The sequence below is a fragment of the Musa acuminata genome, chromosome BXJ1-5, assembly GCF_036884655.1.
Source record: "Musa acuminata AAA Group cultivar baxijiao chromosome BXJ1-5, Cavendish_Baxijiao_AAA, whole genome shotgun sequence".
NCBI classification, from domain to species: Eukaryota; Viridiplantae; Streptophyta; class Magnoliopsida; order Zingiberales; family Musaceae; genus Musa; species Musa acuminata.
In genome coordinates this window covers 39,894,919-39,918,750 of record NC_088331.1, presented here as the reverse complement: position 1 = coordinate 39,918,750, position 23,832 = coordinate 39,894,919, and the positions used below count along the sequence as shown (strand labels likewise).

The following is a 23,832-nucleotide window of genomic DNA, read 5'->3' as shown; positions in this document are numbered from 1 at the left end:
TAAGTTGATAATAGTATACTCATTATGTCCTTATAAGTCAATTTTAATCTTATTCATTTTCAGACTAATCAGAGCGGTTAAAATTAATATCTATGTCTTTTATAAAAATGTTTTAAGATCTAAAAATCTATAAAATAATACTATTGTCTAGTATTGATTAAGAGATAAGATTCAGTGCTCGCTTTATCATTTTCTTTGTTAAAAACTATTTCTTCTTTCTGTCTTTGAAAGAGTGGCATAAAATCTCTATCATCTCTCATATTTTTTAAATCATACAGTATCATTTTCTTTAAACATTTTGATCTGAGAAAAGTTTTCAGCATAATTTTTTATCTCCAATAATCTTTTCAGTCAAATCTGGTTAATAATGAGATCCAAAATAAATTATAAAATTATTATCCATAACTTTTTATTTTTTTGTTTCGAAGGTGACAAAACTTTTAATCTATCGATCTTTCTCTACCAACTAATCGATGACATGATGGTTCTTCCATCGATTATCTTTCTTTTGCTATAATATAATCGATCGTTTACTTTCTTAATCTTAATATCGTTATTACGATTAAGTTTGTGTCTCCTTAAATTTTCTTCTTATAATTTTTATCGCTTCAAATTTTCTATCTAAATTTTCTCTCTATTTCTTCCTCTAAACAACATTATTTCTTTCTTTAATAATCCTATTTTCTCTCTCTATAGTACTATTTCTCTCTATAATATTATTTCTCTCTCTCAACAGTCATATTTCTCTCTACAATATTGTTTATCTCTATTTGTCTTATTTTCTCTCTCTATAGCATTATTTCTCTCTTGAAGTCTACTATTTCTCTCTATAGTAAGATCTAATCAAAGCTTTGATATCATGTTGAAATTTTTTTAAAAGGTGATGGGTATTAAGAGATCATAGAAGAATAACAATACAGGAGAATAGAAAAGATACTTAAAAACTAAAAACTCATATTAAATAAGATAACTTGTAATCTCTCATTCACCGGATCTCGAATCTTCTTTAGGCTATATATATATATATATATATATATATATATATATATATATATATATATATATATATATAATCAATATTCCAACAAACATGAGTATCCCCTCACAACATTGATATCTAATCAATAAATCTTTTATTATATATAATTAAAGAAGCTCTTATTCTATATTGTAAACCATTTGTACATAATAAATGTACAGAGAAAAAGAAGGCGACTAGATGTTGGGTGAAAACAAAGGGTGGATCGGCACCCACAACGGCGGCGAGACTCGGGACAGCGAGACGCCACCATAGTGTGGGGTGATGCTCCCATCCACCATGCTATAGATCCCCATGTCATGTCCGCCTCCCGGCGTGCAGTAAGTCTTGAAATCGTCTAGGTCGTCGGTGAAGTAAATGGAGTCCTTTTGGCATCCCACCAGCTTAGATGCCTCCACAGATATCGAACTGTTGAGGCCCAAGAACAGCGATCGCCCACCCAGGCTGCTCACCTGCTGCAACTCGCCGTCGGAAACGTTAAGCTTGTAGACGATGAAGCTCTTTGTGTCGTATGTCGGCTTTCGCGAATACTTAACCACGCGCACCACGTACAGTAGATCACCCGATGATTCTACCAGATATATTTGCCAACGGTAGTTGACCATACGTTGCTTCGGTTTGGTCGCTATCAGATGCACCTGCTGCTGAGACACATCCAACACCACCACGTCCCTTTTCCGATTGACGAGGTAGAGCTGGCCTTTGTAGAATGAGGCATCTAAGTAGTGCCACCAATTACAGTTAACTGTAGTCCATCGATCGTCACCGACCCTAGCGTAGCCCAGCATACGTCCGACGCCATAGAATGCCACCACATGGCAGTCCCTACCAGCAGAGGGGCTCGAAGACATGCACACCTTGGATACAAAAAGAGAGCGCCTGCTTTCTGGTGACCAGTCTCCACTTTGATGCAAGGATGCGCCGAAGGTGTAGAGCGAAGGCAGCTCTACGCTGCCTCCGGTGAAGATGTTCACGAGCTGCATCCTTAAGTCCATGCCGACCGTCGCGATCCAACTGGCGTAGGAGCCACAACAGAATCTTCCATGGGATTTGGGCACAGGGAGCTCGTAGATTTCGTTCTTGGAATGGCTATAGAAGCGACGACAAATATTGCTTCCCGAGGAAGGCGCGTCTATCTCCTCCTCTGCGAGCATCAGCCAAGGGAGCTGACGTGCCAGAGAAGTTTCTTCCTTCACGAGCAACCACCACGAGCGGCAGACGGATGCAAATCGAACCAAGTCGGCCGCATTGGGGAGAAGACGCTCTGCGATTTCCATCACGATGTCGACGGGGAGATTAGACCATGGTGGCCGAAGCGCCGAGCAAAGGCGTGGATCGGTGCAGCAACAAGAAGTAGCCAAGCCACTATCGCTGGACTTCCTCATCGCTGTGACACTGAAGGATAACAAGTGAAACATCTCATCGTTACCATACAAGTTATCTACATAGAGATAGAGATGGAAGCCTTTAGGAATAGTAGTTCCATTTTGAGAAGAAATCACAAAATTCTAAGTTGGTGGTAGTAGTACAATCACGCAACCTTAATCCAACATGTAATAGGAATCAAAAAGTAATAAGATTTGCATCTCTGGTTCAGCATAGTGCCTACACCGCCTGTCTACAACTCCAAATCTGATTGTGATCTAAGTCTCAACCAGATATAGATCATGTTTCACCAATTCACTAGTTTTCTTAACCCTTCTATAGAAAAAAAAAATTATTCTTTTCTTTAGAGCCATTAATCAAATCTTCTCACCGCTTACCTAAAAAAAATCAATCGACCTTTCTTTCTTTTCAAGATCCAAAGCTAGCCAAAGATGAATGTGATCATCTCATTCACACCAAGCAAAAAATTATATATATAAGCTCAGATTCAAGGCTCACCATATAGATAACGGGATCGAAAGATTAGTAGTAGAGTTTAAATTTCAGTAGTCTTTATCAAAATGACCTATTATGTGAAGACTCATAATGACAAACATATATAAAATTTTAGTAGGTAATGTTAGGATTAGTAAGTATTTTAGAAATCTTAATTTTATATAAACTACATGAGGAGTCCTAAATGGATCCTAACTCCTTAGTCGATTAGGATTTATATTAGGAATTCAAGTAGGAAGAATCATTAGGGAATTAGGATTTATATTAGGAATTCAAGTAGAAAGAATCATTGGAGAATTAGGATTTGTTCTTATAAATAAATCTTAAATCTTAAGCTTTTATTGAAAGGGAGAGGTAAGAGCAGTGCTCTTGAGGGTTAGATCTAAAAAAGTTGAGATAAGAAATTTTTGAATTTATATGAGAGGATGTATAAGGGGTTTTAAGCTTTTGAGTTTAAGTTAACTCAAGGGAAAGTGATTCCTTTTACTAATTTTTCTTATATAATGAAGAATTTTATTTTCTCTGTGGATATATAGGAAGTTGTCAAACCATGTTAAATCTTACCCTTTATTTTTTAATTTTTTAATTTTTTTAATTTTTTATGTTATGCTCTCCTTTCCTAATAAAAGGAATTTTGTTTGAGTGGATATAACTCATGAGCCTTGTAATTGATCTCATGTAATGAAGAATTTGATTTTCTCCATGGATGTAAGCAAAAAGTGTTAAACCACGTTAATCTTGTATTGACTATTTGGTACATTTTTTTATCATTTATCTTTATGATTTTTTTAATTTTGAAATGATCCTCTTCCTTCGATAATGAAATATTAGAGTAGTGACGATTAAAGATTAAACAAATATGAGCAATCAATATTAAAAGTAGCATGAGACAAAAGTATTTTTTTCTTCACAAGATACAAAAGTGGAATACTTATAAAGTGAGATATTATTGGGATTTACAAGTAATTTAGGATTCCTAAAGTTAGTTTCCAAGGGGATAAAGAATATTAATATAAAAAAGAGTATTTATGAATTTTTTATTAAAAATTAAGGTTTGATTCATTTATAAATATCTTATATATCTCTAGGTTTTCATGAGGAAAAGTAATGTGTGAGAAATATTTTGAGTATTTCTGGGTTTCTTTGGGGTGACTAAAGAGGGTGCCTTTTATGATTTCTAAAAAGAGTGAGTGAACGATGTAAACTTTTTAGAGTGAGAGTTCTACTTGACTGAGAATAAATCAAAAGTCTTGTAATTGATTTTATGTAGTAAAAATTTTAATTTTATCCATAAATTTAGATAATAAGTATTGAACCACATCAACTATATGATATTTTCTTGATTGTTAATCTCTATATTATTTTTATTTTGAAAGTCTTCTCTCCCTTCCTATACATAATGCATTCGATTCTAAGAAAACTAACTTAGGACTTATTTGATTTAAACTAAAATAGTTTAGAACAAAGATGGCTTAAACGAAGAAAGATATCTATTAACATATAATGAAAATAATGCTTCAATTGGGTGGGAGGATGACACAATTAGAGAAACCAGTACTATCGTTATTTATCGAGGGTCTAAATGCATGTAGGTATTATTTTTAGTAGCCTTATCGATCAATACAATTTTAATTGTCAAGTTAACTTACTCAACCTTAATTAATAGTATTATAACTATAAGCTAATTATGTAGTTAGATATTTTTAGCATTTCAATTTCTAAACTTAAAAAATTTATATTAAAATCCCTATAATTAGACTTTTTTAGTATCGTCGTAATCCCTAACTTAAAACATTTTATATTAAAATTTTTATAGTTATGAAAGTAAAATATTTAACCTTATTTACTATAACATCATCGGTTTTACCGACAAAAGATATAGATTGAGTTAAAATTATTATTTTTCATTATTTTCGTGTCATTCATGATATTAATAAGGCCAACTACTATGTCGATCTTGTTGACTACCACCACAATAGGCACCCCACGGTGTCATCGTCTGTCACCATCATTGAAATTATTTTTTTATCCATTATTTTCTTGTCATTCATGTACGTGTTGTCATGTGCTATATCTTTCATCAGTAAACTCGATGACATTAGGATAAATGAGGTTAAATATTTTACTTTCAAAACTATAAGAATTTCAATATAAATTTTTAAGTTTAGAGACTGGGATGCTAAAGAGGTCTAACTATAGGGATTTTAATATAAATTTTTTAAGTCTAAAGACCGGAATGCTAAAAAGGTATAACTATAGGAGTAATATAAGATTAGTCCTACAACTCTCTAGTTCCAATAAACTAATTCACTAATTCAAATCTTTATCCATTTATGATGTAGGATTAAACTCAATGGGTATTATGATAATATTATTTTTTATTTTGAAAGCTAATATGCTACTAATTAACCATGATTGGAATGGAATAACAATCTCATAATTACCATCAAAATCATCTATACATAATTATTTCGCTACACTAAGTTTCAAACATAGTTTATAAACATAATAACTAGTAATAATTAGTTATGTTCTCACATTTTTCTTAGTACAACTTCAACATTACTAATTATTATCACTTGAAACACTAATACTCAAGTATTCGATATGTTTCACAAGTCATTACTAACATGGAAGTGTCTAATTTATTACAATTTGCTCATATAGATTTTGCTGATACTATAATATATTTTTCAGCTCATAATGTTACCTCATAGTTTTCAACTCAGCACACTCAATTATGACATCTCATGAGCATATTCCCTTCACAAAGTTACAGCTGTCTCAATATGTTTTTTTTCATAACTAAGAAATGCATTAAAGAAGTTGGTTACCAACTGTAAAACACTTAATTTCGAAATTCCGTATATACGAAGGGTTGTTTCATACACTAGTATTTATTTTGATGTTTAGGGTTTAAAAAGAACTTTAGAAACTGATGATATTTTGGCAGAAACTCTATTGAAATGCTCTCTTAAACTTTGTATCCTTGGATGTATCCTTGAGTAATGAGTTTTATTTTCAGTTCTATATCTTTATTTAAATATTACTAATTATTATCACTTGAAACACTGCTACTCAAGTATTCGATATGTTTCGCAAGTCATTACTGAATAAATTACATAACTAATATCAACATATAACACTTGAATGACAAAAGTACTTTTATATATAATAAGTAGACTATCCAAGCTAAAGAACTTAACATTATAACATAGTTTTGCTATATTATTTATAAAACACTTATTTATAGGTAATGAACAACACATTAATTTATATACACAATACTCTTTACAAAAGTACTACCAAGCAATTTAATATGACGCTATTATTATTATTATTATTATTATTATTATTATTATTATTATTATTATTATTATTATAGTAGTTAATTTGAAGTAGTAATCAATACATTTCATAGGGTTGGATGATTTTTGAAAACTTTTCAAGGATAGTCATTGTTTTGATAATATTAATATATGAGAATATAAAATTTGAATGGGATGATAAATATGAATAAACTTATCGAGAACTTAAAACAAAGTTTACTAGGGCCTTTCTTTTGGTTTCCCTCCTATGAAGATGAATTTATAGTTTATACGATGCTTCGAACAAATGACATATAGGTCGTCAAATGTAAAATGAGAGACCTATAGCCTATGTGTTTAGACAAACTAAAAATAAATGAGAAAAGCTAATCTACTCATAATCTTGAATTGACATAAATTATGATTATGTTAATAATCTAGAGACACTCTATGCATGGACAAATATTTGAAATAATTACTCATTATAAAATTCTAAAATATTTGTTCACGCAAAAAAAATTAATATGTTTTAGAGGAGATGGTTTGATTTTCATAAATACTATCATCATATAAATGTTTATATGATCATAAATGTGTTGAGTAAAAAATAGGTTGAATATGTAGCTCATCAGTGTTCAAGGAATTTCAATGGAATTAAACTTAATAGATGTGGGATTGAAATTATTTGATAAGACATTTAAAAGATTTTTTGCTAGTATGATGACACAAAAATGTCATGAAGAAGTTCATACATTTAAGCAATAGCCAAAGAGGTTGCTCAAGGATTAAGACAAGGATTTCGAGAAGCATAAGATGATTCTCTTAAATTGCACATTTCAAATAGTCATTTGGTGAAGCAACAATTTGAAAGATGTGCATAAGTTTGAGATTTGTTATACATTAGGGAAGTATAAGATGTACAAACAGTTATGCCAAGGTTACTAATGGTGGAAAGTAAATGTTAAACACCAAGTATTAGTTGAAAAATTACAAAGAATACCTGTCCTATAAAGGAAGTGGAAGTATGTCATTATAGATTTTATAAATGGATTGCCCAAAACATAAAAAAAAATATGTTGAAATTTGAATAATTATGGATCATATCAATAAGTTTATCCACTTTCTCACTATTAACAGAAGTTATTCATTGAGAAAACTAAAAAAAATTTACTTTAGAGAATTCATTCACACCATGTAGCATCAGTTAGTATTCTATTGGATAAAGATATGAAGATCATATCTAAGTTTTAGAGAAGTCTCCAAAAGACTTGGGTGTAAAATTTGAGTTTGGTACAATTTTTAACCTAAAACCAATGAATAGTCTGAAAGGTTGAGCCAAACCAATGAACAATTGGAGAAGATGATATAAAACACTGGAGGATATCTTAGGAAGTAGGTTACTATGATCAAATATGATGAGTCTTTAACATTGTATCTTCAACAAACAATTTCCTAATTAATATAATCAATCTCAAACTCACAAATCAAAGTGAGTTTCATTAAACAATTTCTCCAACATTGTATCTTGAAATTTGAATATGATGCAATACTATATATACTTTTATTTCAAGATTAATATCATATGAATAATTAATCTTAACAATAGAAAATATTAAAATTTAAATGAATCAAATTATTAAATAAACAAGGTAGTGAAGAACCTACCCAAATTCTATAAGAAGATGCTACAACCTTCTTCTCTACCAACCTCGGTATCCTAAGCCAAGCTACAACTGGGTGAGGACCAACTTGGGGGATTTGTTAGCTTATATATAAAGTACGACTATTTAGGGTTTAAGTTATTGGGGCAAATCATAATTTGATTTAATTAATATTATATATAATTGATATAGACTAATTTAGAAAAATAATAATTAATATACATATGCATACATGTTTAAATTAGATATAAATTATTTTAAGAAATAAAATTTGATGATTACATTATCTCTATGTAATAAAAGGAATTTGGTCCTTTAAATAAAAGGGCTATGCTTACATCTTTGACCTCATCTTTTTTGGAATGATAGGATATATTTGTATATAAAAAATGGCTATGCAGAATTGAAGTTATTAGGGCATATGCTAATTTGATTTGATTTAGAATTGTCATAATGGTTATGGACCAATTTAGGAAAACAATTCATCTACATATGCATCATGTTTAATTAAATTTTGATGATTATATATTTTCTCTCATTTTCAAAAAGAATTTGATCATTTTAGTAATATAATTGTAGATACATAGTTTTTGGTCTTGTTTTTTTTTTACTTTCATAGCTTTGCCCAATAAACTTTTGTCTTCCCAAAACTATTCGAGTATCTAAAATATGCCTCTTTAATATTGATAGTTTTATATGATATTATTATTTGTTGGTTATGATCCTACCTAATGGGATAAATGAGTAATTAAATTATTAAGCTTGAATTACTAATCCAAAATACTTAGTCTAAATTAATATTGATATACCCATCAAACCCTTATTGACTATTCCCTAATTTTGATGTAGAACTAAACTTGAAGGATGGAGGCTTATCAGCATAGTTTGATCTATCTCCAAGTTTTGTTACAATACAAATAAGTAGAGGTTTTTGTGATGCAAAATTACTAATCAATTTATAAATGATATTGACACAAACTCTTATTCATTTCAAGCCATATATTGATTTTCTTTTCTAGCTCTAGTAATTTACTTGTTTTTAGCTTTTTTAGCATAATCTTTTGAAAAAGATACGAGCAACTCTTGGAATATATATAGTGGATAAGAGTTTTTGTATTATTTTGGACCGATGTGAATAAAGAACTTAGTTCATGATGAAAGGACTATATTAGTATCTTGGAATATATAATTAATTTTAGAAAATAGGCTAGAATGTTGGAAAGAAGAAATTTCACATAAAGGAAAACATTTTGAGGAGAGAAGAGAGAAGAAGTAAAAAGAGACCCATGAAATATATACCTCTTTCATGTATATAATAAATAGACTACCTAATCTAATGAACTTTATAGCATAGTTTTGCTATATTATTTACAACACACTTATTTATAGGTAATTGTTTACAGTACAACATGAACAACATGTTAATTTATATATACAATACTTTGTACGAAATGAATACTAAGCAGTTTAATATGACAATATTATTAGTAGTAGTAGTAGTAGTAGTCATAGTTAATTTGAAGTGGTAATCAATACATTTCATAGGGTTGGCTGATTATTGAAAACTTTTCAAGGTTTTGACCAAATTAATGTATGAGAATATAATATTTGAATGGGATGATAAGTATGGATAAAGTTATCAAGAACTTAAAATCAAATTTACTAGGGCCTCCGATGAATTTATAGTTTATATGATGTTTCGATCTAAAAACAGGAGGTGTCCACGTATAAAATGAGAGGGTTATAGTGTACGTGTTAAAACAAATTAGAAACAAATGAGAAAAAGATATCCAATCCTGAATTAGCTTAAATTATGATTGTGTTAATAATCTAGAGATATTATGTATGGATAAATATTTAAAATATTTATTCATTATAAAATCTTCAAATATTTTTTTATGTAAAAAAAATTAATATGAGACAATGGAGATGGTTTTATTTTCTTAAAAACTATTATCCTACAAATGTTAATATGATCATAAATGTGTTGAGTAAAACATATGTAGTACCCGCAGGTGGCTCGCCTTACTTATGGGCGTAGTGGCCATCGTTGTAGTAGCATGTTAGGATCAAGAGCACTAAGAAGGAGAGGGTGAATTAGTGCAGCGGAAAACTTTCGATGATTAAAACTGCATTCGTACGATAAGAGCGATTTCGATAGAAAAGTCGATTCGTAAATCACTTTAACTTGTGATCAAGCAAGATGCAGTTAAAGCGAATCTATAAGGGCAGTTTGCAGTTATGATGGAAATCAGAATGTAAGCGCAAACTGAAATATGATGTTCATACGATAAAACTGATTTACGTCTAAACACCGATTCGAAAAATACTAAACTTTGAAACACGATCGTAAATTCGTAGAAGGCAGTAAGCTATTGAGGAGGTTTACAGTAAAGATAATATGCTCAAAGTAAATGCAAACCAGAGAGCACTACGATTTTAAAGTGGTTCGGTCAATCTTGGCCTACATCCACTTCTGGCTTCCTCCACCGACGAGGTCATCGACATCCACTAGAGGCCTTCCTTCAAAAGGCGAAGGCCAACCACCCTTTTACAGTTTCACTCCTTTTGACGGGCTTAGGAGACAACCCTTATAGAATTTTCTCTCTTCTTGAAAGATCAGAACTTGGAAGAAAAGAGGGAGAAGAACTTTTAACTCATACAACACTTTTGAGCTCTACAAATCATAGAGTAAGATCAGGATTTCGGTGGTTTTGGTTGCTCTTTCATTATTGAAAGAGTGGGGTATTTATAGGCCCCAAACCAATTTGAATTCCAAGCTCAAAATTGTCAATTCTCAGAATTTCGGGGCCTAGTAGTTGCACCGCCTGGCAGAGCTCGGAGACTGAGCCTCTGGGCGGTGCCACCGCTTGTTAGGGGCTGTTGCACCTCTTGCCAGAGCTCGGAGACCGAGCTCAGGCGGTGCCACCGCCTGACTAGGGCAGTTGCACCGCCCAGCCAGAGCTCAGAGACTGAGCCCTGGGCAGTTCCACCGCTGACCCAGGCGATGCCACCTCTAGCCAAGAAATCTAGGTCCGAATGGGCTGATCCATTCGGCCCAATTTGGGTCTGTCAAGGGCCCAATTGCCCCAAGATTAAGTAAATAAGATCATCTCTCATTTCTAACTTAATCATCATGCTAACTATGAATTTCTTAAGACATTTACTACAGCTTGCTTCTGGTGCATCAATCGCTTCTTTTGGCGAGCTTCCGTCGATCATCCGATGAACCCTTGGTGATGCTCCTGCGGACTTCTGGCAAACTCCTAGACTTGCGACGATTCACTTGGTGAGTTCCGACGAGCTTCATTTGGCAAGCTCCTGGACTTCTCGGATTTGTTCCCGCAGAACCTTCGACGACCGTCCGGACTTCCGTCGAGCTCTCGAACTCCCAACGTGATCATAGTCTTGACTCCGGCGCAACTACTATTGCATGTCTTACTTTCATCGTAGTTAATCCTACACACTTATCTCAACGTATGGATTAGATAACAAATGACAATTGACGTCATCATCAAAATCCAAGATTCAACATAACCCATCGGCCGCAAGTGCTCGCACGCAGTGGCAACGCTGCCATCTGTCAGGGCAACAACAGTTGTTGCCTTTTCTCACTATTGCGTCAATGATTTTGACATCAAAAGCTCATCTAGAATATAATATATACAGTTCAAAACCAATCTATCATACGAACAACCTAGCTTTGACACCACTGTAGGAAAATCTAGGGATGACATTACATGCATATCGAAAGAACAAAAAACAAAAATTCTTAATATTTTTATAAATTATGTTTATCGTTGTACGAAGATTGGTGCCCAAAATCCACAAAACTGAAAACTATGTATATGAAATATTATGTTCCCTAGGGAGATTGTATATCCTTGAATTTCTACAGATCTATAAGAGAGGATGAAGAAGGTCAAGCGTCCTCCTCTCTAGTATTGATCCACATAGTAAGGCTGCGATAATGCTCCTCAAATCTCTAAGTCTGCTATTGAAGGAGGAGAATGGGAGAGGAGAATAAGAGATAACAACCAAAAAACCTCTAGCCTATGAGCCTTTGGTTCCCTCCTATTTATATAGGTCCCCTATCAACTTAACCCTAATAGATCCTGCCCTATTAAGTATTATATCTCCATCCAACTATCTAATCATCTTAGATTAGTGGATCTTTATCTAATAATCTCTCATTGGCTCTTATTGGATCTCATCTATAGGATCCAATAGTTCAAAGGCTTATTGGATATCTAATAAGATAAGGGCTTCGACGAATATCTCATATTCGAACATCTACTCATTGCAATACCTACCATATGTGTGTGACTCTCTATGCCCAATATCGAGATGATTGTGAGTTATACCTGTTAAAACTTCTTATGGCTCAGTGAATTATTATCTCCATAATAATTCACTCAATTCATCAACTACGGATGTACTATGCCACTACACCGTAATCTCCAAATGATACAAAGGAATCCAATCTATTGGACTTGCCTGTCCTTAGTTACTATATATCTATAGTCCATTATCTATCTAATACTCCAGAGATCATATACCAAACATGGTACTGTCAGGCTCATATAGTTTCTACTCTAATCTCGTTATAATCGGATTCTCTCGAAGAACTCTTTCTCTCTCAATCCGAATGACCCTAGCCAGGGATTTGTTTGAGCAATAACATATGAGATATTCCTCTCATGACATTGAGAGCAGATGATCCTCTATCGATACTCAATAGCCCTCGTAAGGTTGGCAACCACTCCCGATGACTAGCTGTGTTAGATCTAAAATCTCCAGACTTATAAATCCAGTATCAAAGAGTAGAATACTCATACAGGATATCCTTAGTGTCTCAAGTTTAAGGATTAGATATACCACTAGGACTACGAAATCGTTGTCTGACAATAAGGCATTATTAACCATCCAGTATTCTATGAGCGGATTGAACTCATTCTCCAATGAGCACTTACATTGTATCCCTAGTGTCCCCACATGAGCAGCTATAAGACCAACCGCCTCCATCATATGTACAGGTATACAGTATACCAGTTTGTCCAGTTATCTCGATCTCCCTCTCGAGTAACCTATGATCAAAATTATTTAGGATCTATGTTTAAAGGTGGATCGGTCTCATTCATCACGATCCGATTCACATTGCACATATATATGGACATCACAATATATTCAAGTAATATATAATAGAAAGTAATAAAATACTAAAATATAATAATAAGTAAAAAAATCGTGTCAAGTCACACGTGTCATCACTCACGTGATTGGCTTATAGGGCACCTATAACTAGCAATTATTTTATATCGAACTAAAAGCTAAAATTAAGAAAGAGTTAACCACACATGATATTGACTCTTAGGGATATACATATAATAAAACCTTTGTGTATGAGCAATATTGTAAGGTTTATATCCCTAGAAAGTTCAATTCTTAAGTGGAAGAGCTTATCCCACAAAGGGTCAGTGAAAATGATAAGCTTTCTAAAATTTTCAACACTACCTCAACTCATAATCGATTTAGTGATTCAACCATTAGACATCCGCAAGATAACAAAGGAAAGATAATTAGTAAACCTTTGAGACAAAGCAACAACTTAGCTCGTTGCTTTAATTACCACAAGTTATGACACTTTGAACATCAATAACCATCAAGAGCCCTTAACATGAGAAATGACCTTGAAAATAATGAAATACTCAAAGATGAATCACATCTCTAAAGAAGTTGCTAGTGATGAAGACCATTTAGCTAATGAAAATGATGATGAAACTCTTGCTGTCATGAGACATATCTTAACCACACCTAAGGTAGAGAAGGATTGAAGATGAACTAATATTTTTCATACCTATATTAAAGTGAGCTACAAGAATTGAAAGGTAATCAATTAGTAGTACAAATGTCATATCGAGTCGTAAAAAGAATAAAATTAAAACTTGAAACACATGGGTAAATAAAGTCGCTATCCCTATTAACCAGTATTGTCTAATTCCCATTAAATTTGTAATTTATCAGGGATAAGTTTGGTATGATATCTTTTCTATGAAAGTTGATCATATACTTTTAGGACAACTATATTTCTTTAGCATGGATGCTCGCACCAACACTTATGGATTTAAACTTAAGGGAAAGAAGATTATATTAGACTCATGTAAGTCAAATAAGATTAATAACAGCTCACAAATATCACAAAAGGATAAACCCCTACATGTGTTAAATAAAAAAATTTTGAACATGAAAGCTAACAAGAGGTACTAATTTATGCTCTTATAACTAAGAAAATACAAAGATCATCACTTAAAAGGTCCTAAGACCATTTATAGGAAGTTGATAAGGTTCTTGAAGAATTTAAACATCTCACACATGAGGAATTGCCTAATGAATTACCCCCTCTTAGAGTCATTCAATATGTTATTAACTCTGTTCCTAGGTTAGCTCTTGGAAACTTGCTAGATGAACCTCGTAGAATTTATTGAGCTAAAAAGATAAATGGATGAACTCCTGCATAAAGGTTTTATTAGAGAAAGCTTTAAGTGCTTAGCTATCCTGACTATTTACACCTAATATGGATGGTAGTTAAAGAATGTGTGTAAATAGTCAAACCATTAATAAAATTATAATTAAAGTATAGGTTTCTCATACCTAGACTTGATGAAATGTTGGACATGATGGCGGGATCAAAATACTTCTCTAAAATTGATATAAGGAATGGTTATAATCATAATTATATTCGTTAAGGAGATAAGTAGAAAATAGTCTCTAAGATTGGTTTATATGAATAATTAGTCATACCTTTCGGCCTTTCAAATGTACCTAGTACATTTACGAGAGTCATGACACAAGTACTTCATCTTTTCGTTATTTTCTTATCATCTATTTTGATGATATTCTCATCCAAAGCAAAGCAAAGTCCTAGAGGTCTTGAAAAGAAAACATTCTAAATCAATTTGAAGAAATATTTATTTCTATAATCTTATGCTATTTTTTCTTCGCTATATTGTCTCTTTTGAGGGAGTTGTGGCTAACTCTGAAAAGGTTAAGGATATCAAAGATTGGCTTATCCCTACAAACATTCATGAAGTTATGAGATTTCATAGCCTAACTACCTATTATAGTGGGTTCATTTAGTCCTTTAGTACCATTATAATCTCTATTACAAATTACATGAAGAATGATAAACTTTTATGAATCTCAAATTTTGATGATAAAATTAATTAATAAAGTTATGATCTAATGAGCGTTTGAGTGACGTAGGATTAACTTCAATCATAGAAAGGCAAATCGATTAAAGTAGGAGAATCAAACGTTGGGCCATAATGGATCATGTTAGAGATTAGACATCGAGCTGGAGGATCAGTCAATGTGCTAGAAGATGAACTTCGTGCTATAAGTTTAAGCATCGAGCCAGAAGGATTGGGTATTGCACCAAGAAGATTAGATATTGCAGGAGGTCAACATGTCGATGGATCGGGCAATACACCGAAGGAGAGGACTACTAGTCATAGGTGCCCTACAAGCCAATCACGTGAGTGATGACACGTGTGACATGACACGCAGTCTTTTTACTTATTATTATTATGGCATTCTCTCACTTTATATTACGTGTTGCATATATATTGTGATGTCCATGGATCTGTACAATAGGAATCGAACTATGATGAGATTATAATAATGAGACTAATTCACTTTTAAACATAAACCCTAAATAATCATGGTTTAGGGTTATGGTATAAATGCATACCCATCCATATGATGGAGGCAGTTGATCTTATAGCCACTTGTGTGGGGACACTAGGGATATGGTGCAAGTGCTCATTGGAGAATGAGTTCGCTGATTGGTGTAATGTATACTCATCCATATGATGGAGGCGACTAATCTTATAGTCGCTTGTGTGGGGACACTAGGGATATGGTGCAAGTGCTCATTGGAGAATAAATTCACTGATTGATCCACTTATGGAATGTTGGATGGTTGATGATACCTCATTGTCAGACAGTAATTTTGTTATCCCAGTAATGTACGTGGTTCTTAAACTTGAGACACCAAGGACGTTCTGTACAAATACTCCACTCTTTGATACTAAACTTATAGATTTGGAAGTTTCAGATCTAATACAGCCAGTCATTGAGAGTGGCAGCCAATCTTACGATGACTATTGAGTATCGATAAAGGATTATCATGAGAGAAATATCCTATGTGTTCTTGCTCAGATAAATCCTTGGCCAATGTCATTCGGATTGAGAGAGAAAGAGTTCTCTAGAAGAATCCGATTAGAGCGAGACTCGAGGAGAAACAGTATGGGCCTAATAGCACCATGCATGGTATATGGTCTTTGGGATATTAGATGGATGAGAGACTATAGATATATGGTAACTAATGACAAATAGGTACAAACAATTGGATTCCCCTACATCGTTTGGGGACTACGATGTAGTAGCTTAGTACGTCCACAATCGATGAGTCAAGTGAATTATTATAGGGATAATAATTCACTGAACTAGAAGGAGTTCTAACATATATGACTCATGGCTAGCTCGATATTAGGCCTAGAGGGTCAAACACATATGGTAAGCATTGTGATGAGTAGAGGCTCAGATATGAGATATCCACCGGAGCCCCTATCTTATTGGATATCCAATAAGCCTCTAAATTATTGGATCTCATTGATGAGATTTAATAAGAGCTAATAAAAGATTATTAGGTAGAGACCCCACTAATCTAAGAGGCTTTGGGAATTGAATGGAGATCCAATACCGAATAAAGCATGATCCATTACGGTTAAGTTAACTAGGGGCCTCTATAAATAAGAGAGAACCAAAGGCCCATAAGCTAGGGCTTCCTGATTGTTACCTCATATTCTTCCCTCTCCTCATCCTTAGATAGCATGTGTGGATATTTGGGCAACGATTTGAGGAGCATCGTTGCAGCCCTATTGTATGGACTACCGCTAGAGAGGAGGGCACTTAAACTCCTTCGTCCAATCCTATAGATTTGTAAGAATTCAGAGATATACGATCTCCCTGAGTAAAAATACTATCTCACATATGGATTTAAGTTTTACGGATTTTTGCATACCAACTTTCATACGACGACGAACACCTTTTCGAAAAATTTAGATTTTTTATTTTCTATTCTTTTGCTACACATGTGATGTTATCCATAATTTTTCTAATAAGGATGTTGCACCAAAAGTTTGGACAAAGCACCGAATGAACCAATAACGTGTCGAACAACATAGGATTCATGTTTGTAATCGTTTATGTCTTGATCAAAGTAGTTTAGGTTTTAATTGAGTTAGTTTTAGATGTAACCATGTTAATTTGATTATGGGACCATTAGGCTTGAATCAGGGTTGAATTAGGCATATTAAAAGGCCAATTCAGTGACCTAAAGTTGGGCCAAGCGATGGCACCGCAAGGCTAAGTGGTGGAATTGCTTGTGAGTTGGAAAGTACGAAATGTACTTTTTGTTAGGAAATATGGGGCAACATCATATGCGAAGTAGAAGAATAGAAAAATAAAATCCCAGAATTCTCGTAGAAAAGAAGGTTTTATCATCATGTAAAAATTGAGACGCAAAAACATGCGAAACCAAAAAACTACGCATAAGACAATTACCAAGGGAGATTGTATATCCCTGAAAACCTACATATCTATAGGAGAGGATGAAGAAGATCAACTATCCTCCAGTCTAGTAGTGATCCACACGGTAGGGGCTACGAATATGCTCCTCAAATCACTGTCCAAAACTCTTCCTCGCACGCACCACGTAATCAAGAAGGGGCTACCTCTTCTTGTTGTCTACACGCCCCAAATAGGGGTTGTAGGATAAGGAGGAGAGGGAGAGAGGAGAATAGGAGGAGACAACAAGAAAGAACCTCTAGCTTATGGGTTTTTGGTTCCCTCCAATTTATAGAGGCCCCTTGTCAACTTAATCCTAATGAATTCTACCATATTGGATGCGGGATCTCCATCCAACTACCAAAGCCTCTTAGATTAGTGGGTCTCTACCCAATAATCTCTTATTAGCTCTTATTGGATCTCATCCATATGATCTAATAATTCAATGGCATATTGGATATCCAATAAGACATAGGCTCCGGCAAATATCTTATATTTGAATCTCTACTCATCACAATGTCTATCATATGTGTGTGATCCTCTAAGCCTAATATCAAGCTGGCTGTGAGTCATACCTATCAGAACTCTTTCTGGCTTAGCAAATTATTATCTTCGTAATAATTCACTCAACTCATCGATTACGGAGGTACTAGGTCGTTACATTGTAGTCCCCAAATGATACAAGGGAATCCAATCCATTTGGACCTGTCTATCCTCAATTACTGTATACATATAGTTCCTCATCCATCTAATACTCCAGAGATCATATATCGAGCATAGTACTGTCAAGCCCATATGGTTTCTCCTCGAGTCTCGCTCTTATCAAATTCTCCTGTAGAACTCTTTCTCTCTCAATCTGAATGACCATATCCTCATCCATCTAATACTCCAGAGATTATATATCGAGCATAGTACTATCAAGCCCATATGGTTTCTCCTCGAGTATTGCTCTTATCAAATTCTCCTATAGAACTCTTTCTCTCTCAATCCGAATGACCCTAGCTAGGGATTTGACCCTAGCTAAGGATTTGTCTGAGTAAGAATACATGGGATATTCTTCTTATGACACTAAGAGTGAATGATTCTCTATTGACTTTCAATAGCACTTATAAGGTTGGCTACCACTCCCGATGACCAGTTGTGCTAGATTTGGAACCTCTAGACCTATAAGTCCAGTATCAAAGAGTAGAGTACTCATACAGGACATCCTTGGAGTCTCAAGTCTTAGGACCAGATATACCACTAAGACGATGAAATCGTTGTTTGATAATAAGGCATCATCAACCATCCAACATTCCGTGAGCACCTGCACTATATCCCTAGTGTCCCACATTAGTAGCTATGAGACCAGCTACATCCATCATATGGAAGGATATACAGCACACTAATATGTCCGATTATCTCGATGTCCCTCTCGAGTAACTTATGACTAAGATTATTTATGATCTATGTTTAAAGGCGAATCAATCTCATTATCATGATCTCATCATGATTCGACTCCCATTGCATAGATACATGGACATCATAATATATTAATGCAATAAGCAATATAAAATAATAAAATATTAAATAATAATAATAAATAAAAAGACTATGTCAAGTCACACTTGTCATCACTCACGTGATTGGCTTGTAGGGCACCTATGACAATCACTTTTCTGAAAAACCCGATGGTGGTATCGCCAAGGTCAACAATGGTATCGCTCAATGTCAGGCAATGGTACCACTAGTGCATAGGGTGGCAAGCGGTGGTATTGCTAATACCCCGAAAACCCGAGGATTTGAATTTTTTGCTCTATTTCTAAAATCATTTTAGACCTATAAATACCCCACTCAATTTTGCTTGGGATAACAAGAAAAAGAGAAGAAAAAAAAATCTTGAGGATAAAAGTATTGTAAATTCTTTTAAAGTGCTGAGTTTCTTCCTCCTTAGTCTTAGAAGTCTACAAAGGAAGGAGTGAGGTCTTTTGTAAACGAGAGATATTAAAGTTTTCTCTTGAGCCTGTGAAAAGGAGAAAGAGTTATAACAAAGGTAGTTGATCTTCTCCTATTGAAAAGAAAATCGGTAGTGAAAACTAATGGCCTCGACGGAGGAGGGATCGAGAGTGGACATAGGTCAGGATGATCAAACTGCTATAAATCTAGTTTGTATTTCAGTTTATATTTTTTCTTACAATCTTAGTATCTTTACGATCTTAAAAGAAAGAATAACACAACCACCAATTTTGTGACTTCCAAATTTTTTGATAATCATTTAAGGTTGCTTGTGATGCGTAAGGGATAGGAATAGGTGAAGTGTTAAGTTAATAAGGATATTTTATAATATTTTTTAGCAAAAAATTAAATGAGACTTGATAAAAATATTCGATGATAAGGAGTTGTCCAAGCCTTAAGATATTAACAACATTACTTATTGCCAAATAAACTCATCCTATTTTCGTATCACCAAAACCTATGATATATTCAATTGCAAAGAAAATTAGGGTCATGACACATTAAATAGATTGAGTTCCTCTAAGAATATATATTTATCCCTAAACACTAACCAAGAGTTGAGAACAAAGTTACTGATGTACTTAGTTGAATGACACTTATCTTGCACTCTATCACCACTGAAGTAATTAGATTTGAACACATACAAGATGAGTCTATTCTTGTCCTAATTTTGAAAAGACCTATAAAACATTATTAGAAGAATCAAGATTAGACAACACACGCTTTACCATCCATGAAGAATTCTTATTTAAGGGTGTTCATTTGTGTATTCCCAATGGTTCTCTTAGAGACTTCATTATTTAGGAAATGCATGTTGGAGATGCTGCAGGTCATTTTGGTCAAGAAAAAGTCATTGTCAGGATAGATTCTTTTGGCTTAGTCTCAGGGGAGATGTAGCTCGAATCGTATCTTAATGTCATACCTATCAACTAGCTAAAAGAAGGAGACATAACACATGAACATATACACCTTTGCTTATATCTCATACTCTTTGGGAGGACCTTAGTATGAATTTTGTCCTTAGGTTACTACAAACCACAAGCGTTCATGATTCCATTTTTGTTATGGTGGATCGATTTAGCAAAATGAGACACTTTATAGCAAAATGTAGCCAAGTTATTCATAAAATAAGTTGTTAGGTTACACGATCTACCGAGGATCATTGTTTCTGATAGAGATATTAAATTCATAAGTTATTTTGAAAAATCTTAAACACAAAGGTATAGTTCTCTTCAATAAGTCACACTCAAATAGATGGACAAACTGAAGTGGTTAATAGAAGTCTAGGTCATATTTTACATTGTTTTATTAGTGATCATGTGTCCACTTAAGACTTTGTACTCCCTTTTGTTGAGTTTGTATATAATAGTTCTATCAATAGGTTTACTGATCTTAACACTTTTGAGGTTGTCACTAGATATCAACCTCAAAAACCTATTGATTTTATTCCTACTCCTCCATAAGCTAGACTTAGTAGATAGACCTACTAAATCCTTTGCTAAACACCTCCAAGACCTATCTATATACCAAAATTTGTAAAATGATTCATTTAAGCAATAAATTATATAAGTGTATTGTAAATGTTCATCACACATCACAAAAACTCGAGGAGAGAGGCATGATAACGATGAGTCCGACCCAAGAGATGTTCGTAAGGAACCATAAAAAAAGCTTTATGCCAAAATCTCTTATCCTTACAAAATCATATGAAAAATCAACTCCAATGCCTATGATCTTAATATTACTCGAGTTATCAATATTGAAGATTTGGCACCCTACAAAGAATTATAAGATAATACTTCACCTCACTTCCCAAGTATCCAACCTTCTACCTTATCACCTCTACAACCTGTAATGTCTTTCCCATCTTATTATTTATAAGAGAAGAAAAGAGAAAATATATAACATTTTGGATGAACAACAAGTCTCCACTCATAACGGGTGATATCAGACATTTCTTATCAAATGAAAAAAATAATCATACTTATATTGTAGATGAATACTTTCAAGATGAGAGTTGATGGAAACAAATTACATTTCAAAGATGTGAAAAGAAAAAGGATTGAACCGAATCACTTTGGATTTATAGTGAACTCCAGTTGATGTTTTAGGGTTACCATGTTGTAACGGACAAACTTCTAAACAAGATGTTGGATGTAATGCTTATGTCTGTCCGTTGTCTTTTGGCATGTTCATGCCTTGTATAGCAGGTAGAGGGACGGCCGAAGGCTTATAAGTCCCATTTTAGTTGGGTTGGTGGCCTCTTTAGGCTTGTAAATAAAGGTTGTGTCATGTGGACACGTTCGAGAGCTTTCTCGGTCTGTAATGGACCATTTTACCCTTTGTTGTGCAACTATTCAGAGCTTGTAAAGTCTGTTTGTAATTTGCATTGTCTATGAAGTGTTTTTCGGACATGTTTGCTTGTGGATCCCGATTGAGGCGTTCTTTTAACCCGTTCTCTCTTTTGTTGGTCCTAAGGGACAATGGGAGGCTTCGGGGAGGCTGACCTTTGCGGACGGACGCGCGAGGGTGCCGCACGCCTTAGGCAAAACCAGCTAAGGTCGTGACAATTATGGTATCAGAGCGGGACAAGCACTCGTAGAAACACTTGACATGCAAACGTGGGGGACCTAGCGGGGCTGCGTTGAGGGCAGTCAGCACACGCGCGACCGTTTGAGGGAAAACGGGCATGGAGATGTAGGGAAAAGAGTCGCTCAGAGGAGCGGGCATCTAACATTGGCATTTTGAGGAATGGCCAACCCTTCGCGCAAGAGGCACCACGAGAACAGGCAAGCTTGGAAGAATTCGGAGCGCACAAAGGTTGGGATGGCTGAGTTTGAGCTACGGCTCAACGTTGACAACTATACTTGATGGTGCTCTAGGCAAGCGAGGCGCTTGGCAAGAATGAGACCATCCAAGGTGGAATGAGTTGCTCAACGACCAAAAGAGTTATGCAAAGCTCACAGAGGTGAGGGGAATTGCTAACTCGAAGAATTTGGTACTCATGCATGGGCTTGTATGCGGACGATGGAATGTTCGTGGCCATCCCAAGGCGACCGAGACTCGGCGCCATGGAGCATTGAAACTTTCTCTTCGGCAGGCGAAGGATACGTCCGGAGGAGGCTGAAATGTGCAACGAGTTCAGCATGTTGCTAGGCCTTGAGGGGTGCAGCGGTGGTTGTATTGACGTGGAGGCGCAATCTAGCAAGTGCGTCTGCAGGAGGCAGAACAATGCACAGTTTGTTCAGCAGATCGGAGTAGTCCAAGGGGATGGTGGTCTCCGAAACGAAGAGAGATGTTGCTCCAACGGGACAGTTATCCAGGAGGGATAAGTCTCGGCACTCCAGAGGGAGAATCATGTGAGATGGACTTCACATGCTGAGGAGGAGTACCTCACAAACAACAACTTCACGAAGCTCGATGGACCGAGCAAACGGCGAGGAGTTGTCGCTTGATCTCGCTCGAGAGAATGCATTGCGAGATCAAGTGGGGGAGCAACCTGAAGCAACTTAAATGAAGGCACACTTAGAGTCGATATGGAGATCGGACTCAAGGGAGGGCTGACCCGTGGAATGGAGGGCGCGAGGGCCACCATCGACTCAATGCAAAAACGAGGAGCGGAGCAACTTGGGTGTAACTTGGCGAAGTACCCAAGCCGCCTGAAGGGAGCCAGCAGAGAAGTTGGAACATGGAGCAGAAGCACAGTGCTTTCCTTAGACAGAGGTCAAAGACATGAACTCTTGCAGAGGCAAGGGTAGGATCATGTTGTTCCATGGGTCCTTCATCCTGACGGAGCGGACTCATCTTGCATGGTGCCAAAGACGAAGGGAGCTTCGCGGCACATGCACCTTAACTCGGAAGAGCATTTGATGGAGGAACTAAGGCGACTCAACTTGCGGAGGCGAAGTTGGGTTCAGAAGGCCTTAGCACGGGGCAAGAGGACGCAGAGGCGGGTACTCTTGAAGAATATGCCACAGTGTTGCCATTCAAGTTGCTATGAAGGAAGCAGTGCGCAATGGAGATTGTGCTGGTAGGGGCAGAGGCCCAGGATCCAGACAATGGTGCACAAACTACAGTGGAGTCGGTGGACTTCGGGAGCTACTAGGCGACGGACTGTCCTAGAGCGGTGCTTCATCTAGGTGTGACCCAAGAGTGGGTGGATGAAGGTCGATTGCCAAAGGAGCGAACAAATTCGAAGGTGGAAGGGACCCTGCGATGTATTGGCAGAGGCCACACATGGAGGGTTCACAGTTCGAGTTTATTCCACAAGGATCAGAATGCAATAGAGATGTCACCAGGAGGCGACATGGTGCAGCGG

General features: G+C 35.3%; 1 protein-coding gene across 1 annotated transcript; it reads right to left on the bottom strand.

Moving 5' to 3' along the window:
* Positions 1-1,215: 1,215 nt before the first annotated feature.
* Positions 1,216-2,424, bottom strand: LOC135673962 (putative F-box protein At2g33200). Its single transcript, XM_065183358.1, has one exon. It carries the CDS (start codon positions 2,422-2,424, stop codon positions 1,216-1,218), a length of 1,209 nt encoding a protein of 402 aa, XP_065039430.1.
* Between the last annotated feature and the right edge of the window lie 21,408 nt (positions 2,425-23,832).